The 18,613-nt window shown below is 41.0% G+C and overlaps 1 protein-coding gene across 5 annotated transcripts in view; it reads right to left on the bottom strand.

The window, feature by feature from the left end:
• The window catches only part of sema3c (sema domain, immunoglobulin domain (Ig), short basic domain, secreted, (semaphorin) 3C), a 49,628-nt gene extending 33,124 nt beyond the window's left edge, over window positions 1-16,504 (bottom strand). The window contains exons 1-2 of one of the 5 annotated variants that reach the window (XM_080292091.1): window positions 16,324-16,504; window positions 12,085-12,257 (exon numbers count right to left, since the gene is read on the bottom strand). In XM_080292091.1, the coding sequence (XP_080148217.1) occupies window positions 12,085-12,220 (136 nt within the window). In that variant the 5' untranslated portion in view covers window positions 12,221-12,257; window positions 16,324-16,504. Of the gene's footprint in view, window positions 1-12,084; window positions 12,261-14,945; window positions 15,105-16,323 lie in introns of those variants that run through there. The other 4 variants (XM_080292090.1, XM_026146468.2, XM_080292092.1 and 1 more) reach the window with 4 other exon arrangements.
• Between the last annotated feature and the right edge of the window lie 2,109 nt (window positions 16,505-18,613).

Below are 18,613 nucleotides of genomic sequence, written 5' to 3'. Positions count from 1 at the left end.
ACATGTGGTTCTTTTGTTGTGGTTTTATGGGCGTTCTTAGTTGTTGAGATCACACAAATACTGAGAGGCAAGAGTGTCAAGACTGGTTGTTTACACAGTTACTGAAGCATGACCGAGACACTTGTTGGAGGTTCAAGGTTTACATTTTCTAACTGGTTTATGCACGAAAGACAGAATACATTGGAAGGATTGGGGAGCTGCATTTTTAAATATTTCTTGAAAAGGGCTAAGGGCGTGAACCACGCTTTTAATGATAAGAAATTAAAAAAAGCTGAATTAATGGGGATGATGAAATGGCTTTATCTTTTTTTTTGTTCTTGTTTTTTTTCTTTTCCTCTTAATCTGCAATGATGACACCAGCAAACAAAGACAGAGGAACTGGGTCTGGAAATACTGACAGCTGGTGGGTTTTCTATTATGTATGTAGGCAGGTGGGTTATGCACTTCCCCATGGATGTAACACCAGCCCCCTGTGTCCTGGCTATGACTTTGAGCTTTGACTCATAGTGCCCTATGGCCTAGATGGAAGACCAATTTTAATAGAATTCATCCTGATCGGTCGGATGGACAGTGGGGTTAGCGGAAAAGGAAAACTAGTGCCGGGAAAGCTGAGACTATCTCTGTGACATCTCTTTTTTTCATGAAGTGGCCTAGCAGAAGAAGACCCAACAAAAGGCTTTTGTTCAGTTGAGAAACCCCAGTAGTCCTCCAATATTAAACAACAGATTACTTCCTGGTCATCATATAAGCAGAAAATACTCTTCATGTATTGATAGATGAGGTTTAATGCATTACAATTAAAAGAAAAAAAACCTACATTAACTTAATTTTACTGCTTAACTTTATCTGTTCAAAAGAGAATTTGATTTTGCATCACCTTTAGAGAGTTAGTGGACTAAAACAAAGGTCTCCATTTTATTTTGAAACTCCATAAAGAATATGGCTCATATTTTTGGAGGTTCAAAAAAAAAAGGAGAACTTTGTTTCTTGCCAGAAGACTCCCCCACCCCTTTTCTTTGAAGGATATCTGAAACAACTACAAGCTGTGATCAGTGTGGCAGTTAATTCAGCCTCTTCTAAGCTGTGATTGTTCATGGGCACAGGGTCCAGTGCAATAACCCAGATAGGTATCCCACAGGGTAACGAAATGAACATCCCTTTTTCTGTGACTGGTGAAAAACGTGGAAGAAATAGAAAGAAAGTGTGTGTAAAATGAAGTGACCTGCCATTGTGTCCCTGTTGGTTGTATAGCAGCAATCAAAACCCAGAAGAGGAAGTTGTGCTGCACAATTCATTTTTTTTCTTCTGTTGTCATTACATATCCAGGAGAGGAAATGTAACAGCCACCATGAATCTTCTCTCAGGTTTTAAATCCACAAGACTTTCCGATACAATTGCCCCCCAAAAGTGCGTGAGATATCAGATATGCGAGTTTTAAAGCAGTGACTCCAGAAGAAAACAATGCTTCCATGGTTCTGGTTGCGGATAATAATACAAGAAGTGGTCTGTTGTAATGTGGCATCATAAAAATTAGAACTTCACAGTGGCTGGAAAATATGTGAGATGTTTATGAGAGAGGCATTTGTAATGTTGGACCGCCTGGTTTCAGATTTTAGGAGCTGGTGCCAACTCACTCAGCTGGTGTCGCTTCATGCAGCCTTAGGGATCTTCATCCAGTTTGATAGGAAATAGAAACAGCGTGGTGTCACGATTCATTTTAAAAGGAAGGCTGTAACTTGTTTGAGTCATCAGATACGGGAGTTACGTCGTAAAAATCCATCGGCAGGTACTTTTATGTCCACACGACAAGGTGGTAAAATCAGCATGGGAGAACAATATCGGATTATTCTGTCAGGATGTTAGCTTAGTCTTTGTAGATCAGCTTTAATCAAACTGACTAGGTGTTTAGAGAGTTGAATTTTTTGATTAATGCTAATGTCTGAACATGAGCCAAAACATCCATCCACCTAATTAAACACACTTCAAGGTTGAACGGGTTGAACGGTGGGCCAATTACAAACCAACCTTAGTTTCTCTTATGCAAATCAGCCCTCATCAATTGGCTTTTTACCTGAAAGGCCAGTATGAATATATTAACTCCATGCTAATGAGGCTTGCTTTCCATTTAGTTAAAGCAGAACCCGTTCTGTGGTTGTCAGGGGTAGCTGGTGGGAGGACCCCAATCACTCATCTTGATAAATATTGAAGCAGGGGCTTATACCGCCCCCTTTTCATTCATCTCTCCTCACAAGAAGAAGGAGTGGGTTTCATCATAGAGGCCTGACTTCAAACCTGGTGCCAAATGCCATTGCTCTTAGTCGGAACAATGCAAAGAGCTCTTGGGCTCACTTCTGGATGGCTGCACTCACCTAACACTGTGCTGACCAACTCACACATACTGGGTCTGCAAAAGACTTTATCCCGGCAACTGCCAAGCCTGTTTAGAAATAAAAAATGGCTGGTGCTGGAACATTCAGCCATCCATTTTCCTTGGGGATTTACCCGCTGATATACAGTAATGGCTGGTGGCATATACATATGGCAGAAGGGAAGTTAAAGTGTCGATCTAGTACAAGAAGACCACCCAGGACATCGTGTGCTGGCTGACAGAGTCGTCCGATTGTCTGTGTAACTGACATACTCCAAATTCCCAGGAAAGCTGCACTCAGCATGTGAACAGCACTCTCAGCCTTACTGTACTGCAACTGCTGGTCATGGACAAAAGCCCTATTGGAATTATATCTGCTGTGTGTCATTAATTTCCTGATTGTTGTCTGTCATCAGTTATCTACATCCAGACATTTTTAATGTGAATCACATGGCTGAACAGAGTGCGTGAGTTGAAATATATGCCTTCTCTCACGCTGGCGTCCAAAAGCAGACACCATATCTAAACATGACATGCGAGATCGCAGCGTATTTTTCTCCCTTGGCTTTCTGCGTGTGTTTGTGTAGAGTGATGTCAACTGCTGGTGCGTGGTTGACCTGTTAAGGTGACAGCTAGTATTTCGAAGAGACGAAACTTGAGCTGATAAACTGTCCATCATCCGCCCTGCAAGCCAGCTAGCTTGCAATCCCAGTGCCTCAATTAGCATTTATGCAGCGTCCTCAGATGTCACCAACAGTCGATCCTTCACACAGAATCAACTCATGCAGTCGCCATGACTTTTAGCCTGTGACCTCTCACCTGCCCACATCAGGAGTCCCTAGTTACTTCTAGTGGACAGTAAATCTCTGAGCTTTTACTGTCAGGAAGGATCTTGTAGAGAGTCTCAGAGGGAGGGGAGGCCTGCAGGAGATATGGGTCAGAGGATTTTTAGAGCTGTTGTTTTTACAAGGCATATAGGAAAACCATCTTCAGCCACATTCAAGATTGAAATTATATTATACACCAGGGCATAAAAAGTCATCTGGTCCTTAGCAAGTTCTAAAATAATTTAAATACAACCAAGGAAGAAGAAGATCCGCAGAAGCAATTGCTTATGCCTGTCCAGGTAGAAAAGTTTACTAGTCCATCTCTAAGCAGTTTGCAGCCAATCATTCTTCACAAGTAGAAAACATTCAAAATGGTTTACAGTCTTCCGAGAAGAGGAAGTCCCACTGAGGTGATCCTAACCTGAGTTTGTATAATGCTCAGAGAAACTGCAAGAAACCCAAGAGCTACATCTCAGACTCAACAGTTAGTATGTTAAAAGTTAACGTTCATGAAAGTACAATTAGAAGATGACTGAACAATGATGATCTTTTTGGAACGGTTGCCAAGTGAAAGCATCTTCTGTCTAAAAATAACATAGCAGCACATCTTAGGTTTGCAAAGCTGTATCTGAACAAACCACAAGATTTCTGGAACAACGTACTTTAACAGATGAGTCCAAAAAGGAGATATTTGGCAAGAATAGACAGAATCACATAAGGCAAAAAGTAAACACAGGATCAGCAGCAAACATCTCAGACCAGCCATCAAGTACGGTGGTGAAGGAGTAATTATTTGGGCTTGTTAGAATACCAAAGTATTCTAGAGCCAAATGTGAGGTGATAAGTCCAACAGCTAAAACTGAGTCAAAACCAGGTCATGCAACAGGAGAATGAACCTAAGCACAACAGCAAATTCACTAGCTGGGCCCACGTCCTCATTTTAGGTTTGACAGCGTTTTAGTAGGTAAAAGTGAATGCTTTGACATGAATTGAGGTGCGGTTTGGGGAAGGCCTCGAAGGGGACTGGCGATGGCTCCCGGGCGATGGCTCCCGGGCGATGGCTCCCGGGCGATGGCTCCAGCCGGAAGGACCGTGTTTGGAGGCGTGGTCCTGCTCCTGAAATTCTGGTACATAATCTCCAATATACAACAGAATGGCCAAAAAAGAAAATCGTGTAGCAATGGCCCAGTCAGTCCAGAACTCAGTCTGATTGAAATGCTGTGGCAGGATGTTAAGAAAGATGTGCATAAACAAATGCTCGCAAACCCTGCTTCTGTATGTTGGCTTAATTTTTGTGAAATATATAATGACATGCTGCAATATGTCCTGTGCTGTTGCTCATTTAAATTTGTGTGCATTTAAATAATTTTAGAACCGGATGAGTACTAAATGATTTGTTTTGATGCATAAACACTTATCAGAAGAAATCATTGAGGGAATGAAGCAACTGGGTTGGTTCTGTTGTGCTGACTTAAAAAAATGACTGTTTAGGGGTTTCCAGTAAAGTAAAAATAATGCATCTTAAACCTTATTTCAGCATATGAATGTAGCCATTGTCCAATTCAATAAGGCGAGCTTACACTATACTACATACCTGAACAAGTGATGGAAGCAAACAAGCATAATCCTTTCATAAAATCGGATTACTGCTTTGTGTTAATGCCAATCTTTGACTAAAGAATTTTTCATAGACCTTGGCTCTCCCTAAAGAGACTGTCTTTGTTCGTATTGATGGCCATTGATTACCTTTCAACATGTTCCAGAGGGGCAATAATAAAACATTCAACAGGGTGCGCAAGGTCAGACTTGGAAACGGCTAAAAACAGGCGGAGGAAGGCAGAGAAAGGCCAGCTGACAGAGGAGCTGTCAAACATCTCACGGGCTGTCAGCCTCAAGCTGGAGCTCACCACATTCCCGAATACCCCTGAAGAAAATGTCACTCAGGCAATTTCATAGAGATCTAATGACACGCGTGTGGGTTTGTGTGAGAATGCATACATACACCCTTAAGAAATATGCCACACATATGCTGGTATTCATATATGCACCACTGACCTATAGCTATTTGTACCGTACCTCTCTGTGTTCTGACAGACTCATGCTTTGGCCTGTCATGAATTCCTCGCAACAACAGAGCATCACTGATTTTTCTTCATTACTCCAAAAAATGAAGACGCTAACGTGCAGGTGAAATGTGAAGCAGAGGCAGGAAAGCGGAGGCATGTTGGCACGATGTCGCAGTCAAATACATCCTGTTCTGCTTCTGGCTACTTGTCAGCGTTGCCCTTTGACCCTTTGATCTTTTGTTGACCCCAAGAGAAAATGCACGCCATTATTCAGTCCGTGTCTGGTGTCTGTGCTGCTGAATGATCATGATGCTCACTTAACAGGTAAAAATCTTATAAAAGGTTTATCAAGAGTGGTTAAATCTCAGGCGAAAAAAGTTCATATTTAAAACATCACATGAGAGGTTAATGTACAGTAATATCATCTGGGTCAAGCAAGAAAAAGCCTTGGTTTTGAGGTATAGCTAAAAGGCTTGGAGACTGTGTCTTATAGCTGCATGCGGTTCAGAAAGCTGGAAAAGCACATAGCTTTAACAATGACTCATTGAAAAGTTTGCTACTTAAATGCAATCAAGTCAAAGAATGCACAATCAGGCACTTAACATTAGCACACACTCACTCACTCTGTTAGGTTTACTGACATGCACACGCTCACTCACACCATGTAAACATCCTCAACAGACAGCATGAACAGCACTATATCTGTATGAACAAATGGGGGGTGAGGGGATGCAGAAATGACTCATGAAAGGGAGCGTATCCGCACGTCGACGCCTGCTTCCTGATCTCTGTGCCTGGTTCTGGTTCAGGCCGTGGCACGTGTGGCTCATACCAGAGGTGGGACCAAGTCATTGTTTTGCAAGTCTCAAGTAAGTCTCAAGTCTTTATCCTCAAGTCTCAAGTCAAGTCTCAAGTAATGTCAGGCAAGTCAGAGTCGAGTCTCAAGTCACTGGTGTAAAAGTCCGAGTCAAGTCACAAGTCTGAAATTTTGAATTTCAAGTCCTTTCGAGTCTTTAAAAAAAAAACGAAAAAAAGCATGTTGCAGTTATGCTAAATGTAAATATTAGACCATGTAATTTTTAAATCTGTGTTTTTCTCAACACATGACAAAATAGTGAACTTAGAAAATATACACAAATTGTGAAATTGCACCTCTTTAAAATGCAGCTCAATTAAACCTAGCTCCAAGAATAATTTTCACCGACAGTTCTGAGATAAGCTGCATGTTATTCTTGGATGCGCTTGTAGGACCGGCTTTAAAATCGCATGACAAAAATATCATACATAAATAAATGATATTTTAAAAAATATATAATTTAAAAAAAACTGCATCACCAATGTAGCCTGGAAAACATTTGCTAGTTAGATGAAGTCAGCTATCTCATCGTAGCATATTTATATGCATATTTATAAGCATACGGTTCTTGGAGTGAGTGCACACACTCATGAAGTTTAGTAACTTCCGGTCACTGCAACAAGCCCAGGTACAGTTTACCGACGGATGGGTGCAGGACCTTGAAATGCACCGTATAGAAAGTAAAGACCATCGTACGTATCATAAGTTTACCAGTCTCACAAATCGTCGTCATAAATACACATTCGTTAACCGTTTATTAATAGGACCTTTGAGCTCAACGGTAGTTAATTAGCAGTGGAAATAATTTCTGGTAGCATCACAGAAATGTAGCAGTGACAACAATATTGTATGCTGTAATCGCACTGGACAATTAGTGATACAAAACAACTGTTTTACCCTGTGAATAAAAGTATATGTTTTTGTCAATGTACCATAATAACAGAAGCGAAACACAATATTGTGTCAGGACAATTCACTATTTATGCACAATAAACAAAGGAGCATAGCGCGACAATTTCTGTTCAGCGCCAGACTTGCTTGTAACCTATATCACCAATTATGTTAAGAAAAATGACGCATTAACTACAACAGCAGACTGACCTTTGTGTAAATGCTTGGAGCAGACTAACCTGTGAGCTGGAGTGTTCTGGGACGTTATAATTGGTCTTTGAATGGCTGCAATCCAGTCGCATCTTTGTTACTTCGGAAACATGGCTCGAACAATTTCTCTTCAACATCCGATAACAACCGATCTCTTTACCCGTCGGCTTCCCGTGGCTGTCATGCGACCGGCTATTGCAGTTAATAACACAACAGCTTCTTGACATTTTTGTGTTTCTTTTTATCGCTGTGTGACTGGTTTCAATTGAAAGCCTGCGTGCGCTAGTACCGCTTGCCACGAGTTCCCAGAATCCTTTGCGGTTCTACCCGTGAATGACGTCACATTTTCAATCTCTATATAATATGCATGTTAAATTTATATTTGGGGTGAAATATCAAGTCTTTTCAAGTAAACCGGTTCAAGTCCAATTCAAGTCCCAAGTCATTGGTGTAAAAGTCCAAGTCAAGTCACAAGTCTTAGAACATTATTTCAAGTCAAGTCTAAAGTCATAAAATTAATGACTCGAGTCTGACTCGAGTCCAAGTCATGTGACTCGAGTCCACACCTCTGGCTCATACCAGTGCGATTTAACTGCAGACATCATTTTAATCAATCTGCCCTTTGTCTCAGCCAGGCTCTCAAACATGTGTGCACCAAAATCTACATTTAACACAAAAGCATACGGCCCATTCACTTTCAAATAAACATTGCTTCATGGCTTGACATTCCAAACGTATAGACTTGTAAGTTAATACTGTATTGAATATGGAAGTTTTCCAGAACAGCGGGAGACTGTTGATGAGGGTAAATGATCCCGATCGTAAACACAGACCGCTGCCCCATCTGCCTACCAGGGAGATAAATGAGCCGGAAAGACATTTGGCACCAGTTAGGCCAACCTCTGATACAGTAGCAGAACAAGTAAGCGGCACATTACTGAATAGTAGCTTATTTTAAATAACACATCTTACAGTTTCAAAGTTTATACAGCATAATAATGTCTCCCACAAGTATGCAGAAACCTATTTACAGTGCACCACCCAATATTTAAACCACGTTTTGAATCACAGGAGTATTTTAGTGTAGTAGTAGTATTTTGTGAGATACCCACAGCAAACCTATGTTGATTTGGTTTGGCTCAACCATGCAGCAGCCTCAGGGGTTGAAAAATTGAAGCGGACAAAAACAGTTGCTCTTGCGGCCACTTGAGGCTGACTCCAAAAGTGTGTCGTTCCCAGTAGACATCCATGCTAACGAGCCCAGATTTACAGCAGAAATTAACATGTTTTAGGCTGGTACAGAACATCTCTGTAGCTTTATAGGCAATTTCCTCCATAAAACCATGTCTGGTGTCTGTGCTGCTGAATGATCACGATGCTCACTTTATGTATGGGGCATTAAAAATGTATTAAAGCTTAAAGATATGGCTAAAGTTTGATCTTGCTCAGCATTCAGTTTTAGTAAATGAATGGATTTTAATTATAGGGTGGGAGTACCTCAGGAGGTAGATCACTGGCTTCGTGCCTAATATCCTTGGACAAGGTACTAACTCCAATTCCAAATTGCTCTTTAATGAATGTATCTGAATGTTAGACAGAAAGCACTTAAGCATAAAAAAGTGCTTGATTGAAAAAAGGTTGAGAATAGGTTGTTTGAGCGCTCTGGTAGAGTAGAAAAGCACTTTATATAAACTACGCAGTTTTCACTTCTCACTGTCCAGGGTTAATGTGGTGAAGGTGCATATTTAACTTTGTGGCTTGTTGAAAGGGCACTTTTACCTCTCAGTATCAAGCATTACTGCAGCTGCGGCCTCAAGGCACTGAGGCTTGGCTTCTTGAAAAGGTCTAAGAACTTAATGTCATGGATTGGAAACGAAAATCAATTTTAACTTTGTTCCGATCAGACCAAATCTATAGTAACAACACTGCAGACATTGATCTGAAAGTTGGAGGATTTCTTTGTCTGAGAGCAATTAAGTTTCTCCTCGAAATCTGTAGTCTCTCAGCATTTCAGCCTGATTCTGAAACAGCACATGCATCAAACATAGCATAAAGCAGGCCAAAATAAATGTTGAGAGAACAATAGATACTTAAAGCAACTGAAGGGGAGTATAGCAATTATCTTTTATCACACTTGGTATCCCTAAATAGTTTTGCTATAAGCAAAGGAGGCCTCTGTTTATTATCCGCGGCACGGAATAGAAAAGCACCACTTGAGAGTTTATTATTTGGGTTAGCTGCATTTTTCACTGTTTATTATGCGTTTTTAATTGCGGTCTGGCTGCATTCGCTTGAAGAGTGCAAGAGCAAAAGGAGAGCGGGAGAGAGGAATGTTGGAGACAGCAACTTCTCTGCAGGACGTGAGGCTACACCGGGAGTCCCACAAACCTGCCTTACCCCCGGATTGGATTTCAGCAGTGACACGAGGAGGAAAAGGGAAAGGGATATTCAAGTGTTGTGAAATGATCTATGTGCAGTTTAGCCACTGGTTTATTTTTTTTGTTTAGTTTGCTCCAGCTCACAGTAATTAACTGGTCCTCACATCTGGGAGCAGAAGAATCCAGACTGAATGACTGACCTTTTAAACACCCAGCAGGTGCCAAAACACCTGTGCTGTCCTCCCCGCTGGGACACCAGTCTCCTATACATCTTCCATGACTCTTCATTTATCTTTCTGGCTGCTTTGGACTGAGCACATACTGCCTGACTTGTTCCTCCCCCGTGTTTTTGTAAAAAATGAGCCTCCACCTTGCTCTCTGTAAGACCCTCCTTGCATCTGGTGTTCAGCCATGCCAAACTTTCTTCCAGCAACCAAGAGTTCAAAATGCTTTCTGAGTCAAAAACACAGCTGTTTACTTTTGACTTGGTGTTACTGTTACTTGACTTACTCTTACTGACACTCTGAGATGACTGCTTTTGACCAAAACCTTCCATGTTGTTATTCTTTGGATCAAAATCCTATTTTTAATGTATTACTGGCAAACACCTTGGTCCTCTGCACTCCCAGTGAACCTATATTAAGTGCATTGTCTCAGACAGGGCTGCTCTTTGTAAAGTCAGTGTCACAACTGCTCAAGCACTTGAGTACTGCAGAGAATGTCCCCCAATTCCAGGCATATTTGTAAAGAGCAGCGATACACAGAGACTAAAGGTAAAAGTAGGACACTGGACACTTTTTAGCACAGCTTTTTCACATATTGTTGGGAGACTGCGACTGATCTACTCTGGTTCATTTACGCTAACATAAATGACACACAGGGCATACTTGTGCCAGTGTAAGCAGGAAACAGATGGTTGCTTGCTAATAGAAAATACTACAGAGCAAGGATGGCAAAAGCAAAAAGAGTTTTTTTGCTTGGAACTAGGTAACACAAGGATATAAGGCAGTTATAGCAGGGGAAAACATAGCTTGGAAGCTGTTACAGACAAAATATGGCAGCATATTAGAGGAGCACCCACAGAAAAATGGTAAAAAAAAATGCTATGTGAGCCCAGCTTTAATGACCCTTCAGGACTCGATTAGGCCATGAACACAGGTGTCCAATTGCATCACATGTGAATATTATACAGATAAGCACTCATCAAAGATCAAGTCCTGAGCTGGTTTAGGAATTAATGTGCTTCAGATAGCGTGCTTGAAACTCTCCATTTATGGTCCTCCCTGTAGTGAAAAACTCTTTCACTAAGCAAAACAAATCTAATCTAATCCACACGTAGAAAGAGACTCAATCATTCAAGGCAGACTGATTTTCAGCATGGCCACCTAAGACCTTTTTAGGTGGCTGTTTGGAAACAATAACGAGAAAAGAGTTGAATAAATAATGTGACCAAAGATACGAACGATAGCGATGTCAGCTTTTTTGCTGTCATTAGTTTGGGCTTTTTTTTCTTAAAGATGGCAGTCACATTTAACAACTCAGAGGTTGCAGAGCAGAGACAGTCTGGATCTGGACCACAGACTGGTTCATTTATTTGGAATGAAGCAATAAGCAAAAGGAAAAAAACATGAAACCATAAAAGGGAAAGAAATAGAGAAGAAGAAATGAGAATGAAAGAGGAGGAAATTGAACTTTGAAGAGTGTGTTTCTGGGCCAAAACTGGGAAAAATCTAGAAAAAGGGAACAAAATAAAACTACACCTGCTTTAGACTTACACTGCGAGGCTGCAGTCACTATCTGAGTGCAGAAACCTTGCTGATGGACAGCCTCAGCTGCTCTGTGCTGCCTAATCCACATCGAGAGGTACTGAAAGGTGATCAAACGTATCCTTCGGCTCCTGCACACTATCCCTCTATTGCAAAAAGGTTACGGCACCACTAGCTCAGGGGTATGAGTGATCCACTATCCCTTCCATGGATACACGCAAACATGCAGACAGACACATGCACAAAAATCAAACCTCCCCATCCAACCAAAAGAGAATTCAAGAATCCCCAAAATAATCTGTGTCCAGAGAAATAAATGAATAAAACAGGAGAATCAAAACCAGAGGCAGCAACAATGCCCACATGCCCACAGCACAGAGTGGTATGATTAAAGTTTAACTAGGAACAGATACAGGGTAGCTCTGACAGGCGGTGCCACCTCCTCCCTTTGGTAGACACACAGGAAGACAATGGATAGACAAGGACTGTCCACAGATGGAAATTTAAGGCCTGGGGCATATTGGATTATATAGAAGAAAAGGTTTCAAACTCTGATCCATCAAACAAGAATAAACAACTAAATAAATCCTCTAGCATAGTTGCTAAAGATCCCAGGTGAGTCCTATTCCACTCTGTTATAATGTACAGACTTAGCATCAGTTTAGCTTCATCACACCAGAAGATAATCATTACAATTAAGTTGATGAGTATTTTTTTCTTACCTTCAAAGGAAAGGAAGACTCTTGGCAGAGGCTGCGGGAGGCTGGAGACCCCGGTGCAGAGGAAAGAGAGAGCCAGGAAGGAAAACGCCATGGCTGACACCAGAGGTGGCCTGGCCAACCCCTCCGGCCTGCCCATAACTGCACCACTCAGGAACCAAAGCCAGTCACCACTGCTGCTGGAGAGAGGTTTTGGAGAGAAAATAGTGAATTCTGAGAACACGTTTCCTCATACTTCTTCAGGTTAACGACATTCATGTGCCACCACAGGTATTGTAACAAAAATGGCTTATGTACCACAAAAATACCTAAGATATGTCTCAAATGATGTACTGGTTCAATATAGAGTTAGCATTTTCTTCACATACTATTTTAAGTAGGATTTACCAGGTCAATCATAGTGCATATTCACATATAATCATTAGGAATAAAACACTTTTCATTGTGGTAACTGGGGGGAGGCTTCTGAAGAACATTGCAATTAACCTTTGATGTAGCAAGTTAAAGGTTAGCAAGTTATCCACAAGGTCATATGCAATAAAGATTTACAAAACTATGTGCACTTTCGGCAAACTTTGTGGAAGTGGAAACCACCATGCAAGGACCAGGAAAATTCTTAATAGCTATCCATAGAAAATGTAAATCATTTGGCTTTTTTGCAACACATGGAAAAATTGTTGCTAGAAGGTTACTAGAAAGTTAGTACTACTTAAGAAATTGACTGAAACCACTGGTGGACATGTTCATCAATACAGTAGCTGTGGATGACTGTTGCTCCAGTGGTAAAGCTAGTTGGTCAGTGGCTTGATCACTGATTCCTCCAGTCGGTGTGCTGAAGTATTCTTGGACAAGATACTGAACCTTAAGTTGCCCCTGATGCATTAATTGGAGTACAAGTGTGTTTGTGAATGTTAGAAAGCACTTATGAATGTGTTGCATGATTATTTGTATGATTTTGGTGAATGGGAGTTTAGCAATGTTACCAAAATGTTGCTGGAGGTTTACAAGAGATTACAAATCTAATAGTCTTGTTTTAGCTCTGGTTTGGCATTCATTAATTCCTGACAGAGACATTTGGCTCATTAACCAGCAAACATACAAGTAGCTGAGGCCTTGAAATGATTTATAGCTTTATCTATCTGAGATTCGGTATGCATTATGGGTTTATGCACAACAGAGAGTTAGTTGATGGCTTATTTCAAGCAGTAAATTTCAAAATGGAACTGATTTGACGTATAGGTTACATAGCAGTGCAGCATCAAACTTTGTGACAACCAGTGAAGCCATTAAATTGAATGTAGTCAATTTAATGGCTCTTAATCTTCAGCTTAATGCAGCCCAATTACAGTGACTATATATGACATATGAAGACTGGTTAATTGGTACCACCCAGTGGGATCAAGATTTGAAATGTGATTTTTTTTTTTAAATGATGACAACACCCTACAGCATACAGCACACTGCTAGTTTCAACAGCTAATGCATCAGTTTCACTGATCTAGAAATGCTGAGTTACAGAGAGAAGCACTGAACAAACAACACTGAGTAAAGAAAGAGATAAAAAACAACAACATGTCAGTTAAATCCCATCATTGCTTTATCCTCGCAAATGTACGGCTCTTAAATATGGATGAGTGAAATCTGCACAAAAGAGCTGCTGGAGAAACTCTCGCCACAGCCTCTTCTCATTCCTTTTCCATAACGGGACAAGAGCAGCTCAATTATTGATAGAGGCAGGTACTGTACTGCCTGTGAGGCGCTAACTCCTGCAATGAAACACTCCGCTGCTGGAGAACGGCCGGGCTGTTTTTAACCACTCATTTGGCCGCTCCACCACCTGTGCTGTGCAAAACCACATCGCACTAGACATAAAACAAAAATGACCCTTTCACATGCAAAAACAAAATAAAAATTTCACAGACTAAATCTCTGATGTCATGCCTTATGGATGTGCAATAAAAAATTGATGGCCAAGAGATAAGAAAGCTGCAAGTTCGCTATGAAAATTTCAGTTTGGGGGTGTGGTGTACAAATAGGTTAAAATATGCGTGTGAGGTGGAGTGCAGCATGACTGATATACAGCTTAAGTGGAATTCTGGTGTTCAGGTGCATAAGGATAACATATGGAGGACTGCTGGGGGATGAGATGTCTTTGGCTGCACTTGAGAGAAATAAACCAGCACGGGGCATTACCAGACGGCCCCAGCTGCTGTAACTGCAGCCCTTCTCCTGCTGCATCATCCACACAGCCTCACACATGCACGCACACCCTCCCCTTCAAGCTCAGGCATTCACACAACTTGCCCTGCTCTGGCTTCCGTCCCCAAAAGATCTGGTCCCTGAAAAAACTGGTCAGTTTGTACATAAAGTCCGATGTGCTGCAATTCTGGAATATTGCACAGTGAGATTTCCACCTTCGTCATAATACAATTACAGCAGTTTTTGCAAATCCTCCAAGTCTTAGAATATCGAGTATAAAATGAAACAGTTAAGTTTGTGCTAAAAGCAGAACATTGGTAAAATTACTTAAGTCTAAAGACTCAAGACTTTGCAGCATGCTGTCTTTTTCATTTATAGCTTCTAGACTTCATCAGGTCAAATATCAAACTTGAATATTTTTCACAGCGTTCCAGCTTTAGGTAAGTTTTCCTTTAGGTATGACTTGAATGTTTATAAGTATACAGATGGTGCAAAAATGGTGCAAAAACATTTTGTACCAAACCTTGTCCATGTGCCATCTTTCATAAAAAAAAGCATACTACAGTTGATATTTTAGAAAGCAAGATCCTTGAAAATAAAATTTAGAGACAACCCTAATTTTTTAAGTGAGAACTACATTTCCCCATATTTTTAGGTGGACTGACCTTTTGAGCTGCCAAGCTTCCACACCTACCACTCCCTGCTCCCTTCAGAGAGTTGGTGATCTCCCCACGGAGAGGCTCTGGTATAGAAATGTTGGTCTCACAGCTGCTAAACTCATCCTCAAGGGAGTCTCATGTGCATACTGTGATATCCCCAAGCGGTTGTGTTCCGACACTTTGCTATGCCACACTAAATACATGAATGAGCTCACTCTCCCTCACACTCAAGGAGCACTGTAACGCTCCCCTCGACGAAAGGGTTTCACAGTAAAGGATGTTTTCCTATTTGTTGCCATGAACAAAAATAATAAATTCTGCAATTAATTTCTCTGAGCTCTTCGGACGAGAAATTCCAGGGCGTCAGTGTGCCAGGAAATCTCTGTAACACCAATTAAATGTCTTCTCACAAAGCAGGTCAGTGAAGTGAGCGAATAGTTACATTTCCAGTGAGGTGTAACGATTATTGTGTTTATTGTGCTCATTGCTTGGCTGGCAGCCTAATGAATTTTCCATTTTGCCATTTTGGAGGCTCAAAAACTAATATTGATGAAAGTGGAAAACTGCATGGATTATCGCTCCCATCTGCTCCTATTAATGCTTTAAACACATGAACCCAAATCAGCTGTGAGACGAGTGGGGACGAGTCCTCCCGGTTGGAATCAATTTGGCATTTTGATCAATACAGGAAAAATTAAAATCACAATGATAAAGAAGTTTTGTCCTAGCAGGACGGTGTGCGTTCATACCACACCCTGTCATTCGGTTGTCAGCAGCTCTATTACAGCCACACATTCCCCTGCACACATGACCAGCAGGCACAGCTAAAAGTGTATATTTCAACTCTTAAACTTCACACAAGCACATTGACTAAGATTAATCTTCTGATTTCAAACCCTGTGACTGACCACAACTTTTTTTTAAAGCTCTAAATAAAGAATCTATATAGTTATAGACAGATGCTGGTGGAGACTTAAACCAAAGATTTAAGCCTTTTTAGATGAACGAGGAACTAAAAAATGTTCATAAAGTCATGTTTTCCATTTTACTGGCTGCAGCGTAATAACCAGCCACAGTGTATTTAAAAGGAATTGTTCACCAAGCACATGAGTGGAAAATAAAGCATGACACAGAAGTCTGATGTAATACCACACATGATCTCAGAGAAGCACCAAGTCATAGAGTTTACTTGCAGCTTCTTTTTAAACTAATTCTCACTGGTGGGACTCTGCACCTGTTAGCCTGCTGCCTACCACCTCCTCTCTGCATCCACTGCGAGATCCACTCCACTGCATAAAAAGTACAGTGTGGTACAGGCAGTACAGGCAGGTAAACCTTCTACCTTTAGAAAAAGGAACACATCAGACCTTTGCCAGTGACTCACCTCTCAGGAGCTTCCTCCGATGCTGGTCCAAGTTTCGGAAGGCAGGATCGTATTTCTCGCCTGTTTCTAGTATCCTGTAATAACACCAAAGAAGAAAAATGCTGCTATTCCATCTAAGTGCTCAGAGAGCAGACTTGACTGAGAGAGCACAGGAGAGAGGAGAGGAGAGGAGAGAGGGAGGAGAACGAAAAGACAGAGAGAGCGGGTGTCCTATTACACACTCTTCACTGAAGTCCCCCCTCCTCCTCCTCCTCTTCCTCCTCCCCACCCCTCCTTTCCACGATCGTCCTCCCTCTCTCCGTTAACTAGACAGCAAACAGATCACATGCGCAGCTTAAAACATCAGAGAGGCAGAGGACGTTTACCTCACCACAGTAAGAGGGTGAAGCCCGAAAAGGTCAGGCACACTCACATCACAAACAGATTGCATTGCTTTTAATCTGTGGGTGATCCACTAGTTAGATTGCCTCCAGTGATACCAACGAAATCAGATGTTTTCTGCTCCTTTCCACTTTTATGGGCCTTTTTTGTTTTCCACTGGGAAACAAACTATTTTAATTACTGGGTACTTGAAACTTTGCAAATCAAATAATCGTCAGATAAGAAGCATTTTCTCTCTGAAGATGGTTCAAATATGAACTACAGTCATGCTCACCACTATGCATGACATCACTAAAGTCAGGTGATGTCTGTGTAGTCAGCTGTTATGTTAAATATGACCCACATTGCCCAATAAGTATAGCAATAGTATTGATGGTCTCTTTTAGCACTTGCCTGAAAGTGATGGGAACATATTGAGTTTGCAGATCATGAACAGAATTATGACCATGAACGAAAGAAACTGTGGGATTTTTAGAAAGATCTCAACATCAATAAAGATTTCACTTTGTTTTTACTAAATTTAAGGGGTTTTCATCTAATCTGGACATCAGGGGAACACCTATAAGCCAATATAAGTGCCATGCTTCAGAAGAGCATTGCCACCCTCTGAGCAAACTGACTATCTTGGATGAAAAAGAAAGAATATTACTTTGTTTTTTTCCATCAAAGTCTTTGAAAAGACAAAGAGCAGTATAAAAGTGATATTTTTCTCTTACCCTTGTTATTTATCCGGTACACAAATATGATTCACAACAGGCATGAAAACAGAACCACTCTAAAGTGTGCAGATGACTCTTGTTATTGTTAGTCCAGCTCCAGGATAATGAGACCAGCCACGGCCTGTCATTGATTACTGTGTTAAATATCACGATCTTCAGTTAAACATATATGACAAGAGATATGATCACTGATTCTTAGAAAATATACTCATACACAAGATTAAATCATTAATGGAAAGATGTTAGGGGAATGTTCTCACATTTAGAAATCTCTTAATTCCAAACTGAACTGAACAAACGGTGCAGCTGTGCATAAAAAAAGGCACCAATGAGTTTGAGGAAACTTTCCAAAATCCACATTGATAATTTTATTTCGAGTCTGTTTTATTCTCTTCCTTGGTTCCATGGTTTGGATACATATCTGTAAAGAACAAAAGCAGATTAAATCAACTTGTTAAATGGTTAAAAGAGGCCACAGCTGAGCCCAGCGTCCCCGAGCACCAGACAGTCACAGCAGTAGGCTGGCTCTATTATATTTGATCACTCGCACTTTTCACACTGAGCTCCAGTTTCCAGCCTTTCAGTCCCAAAGTTCAGAACAACAAGGTTTAAAAACAGCTTTGTTCCAGATTCTCCATTATTATTTATTCATTTTTATTCCTCACTATGTTGCGTATGCTTGTCTGTTGTCTGTGTTTGTGTTGAAAAAGTGCACGTCAGGATGGATGACTCATTTTACTGCAGACCAGATGTACCAGCGGGTGCAAATAAAGTAACCTGAACCTGAACTTGAATGTGTAGCGATTCTGATAAATTGAAAAAAATCACTGTTAACACACAGTTACTTTAAATGAGCTCAGTGAGGAAAGCTTGGCCAGCATGGGAAGCTTATAAAGCTATATTGTGTAAGTAAACCCTGCCAAACCTGCTTCAACGTAATTATTTATTCCAGTACAGATTTTGCAGCTTCAACTCAAGGCGTCAGGAAGACTTGGCCCTAAACCCGAGCGCTACAGTATGTAACATCAGGTACCACTCACAGCAAGCCTTTGATTTAACCTTGTTTCCACACTAAGCTGCAGAGAGATACCATGCAGTTTCGATTTTTGTAAAATTCATGTGAAAAGGTGTTTTTTTTTCTTCCCCCTTAGCTGGGTGTCACATGTCACTTCAGTGCAGGTATATGAGGC

This window comes from Astatotilapia calliptera, chromosome 17 (genome assembly GCF_964374335.1).
Source record: "Astatotilapia calliptera chromosome 17, fAstCal68.1, whole genome shotgun sequence".
NCBI lineage: Eukaryota > Metazoa > Chordata > Actinopteri > Cichliformes > Cichlidae > Astatotilapia > Astatotilapia calliptera.
Note: the sequence above shows the minus strand (reverse complement) of the source record. Positions and strands in the feature narration are given on the sequence as shown.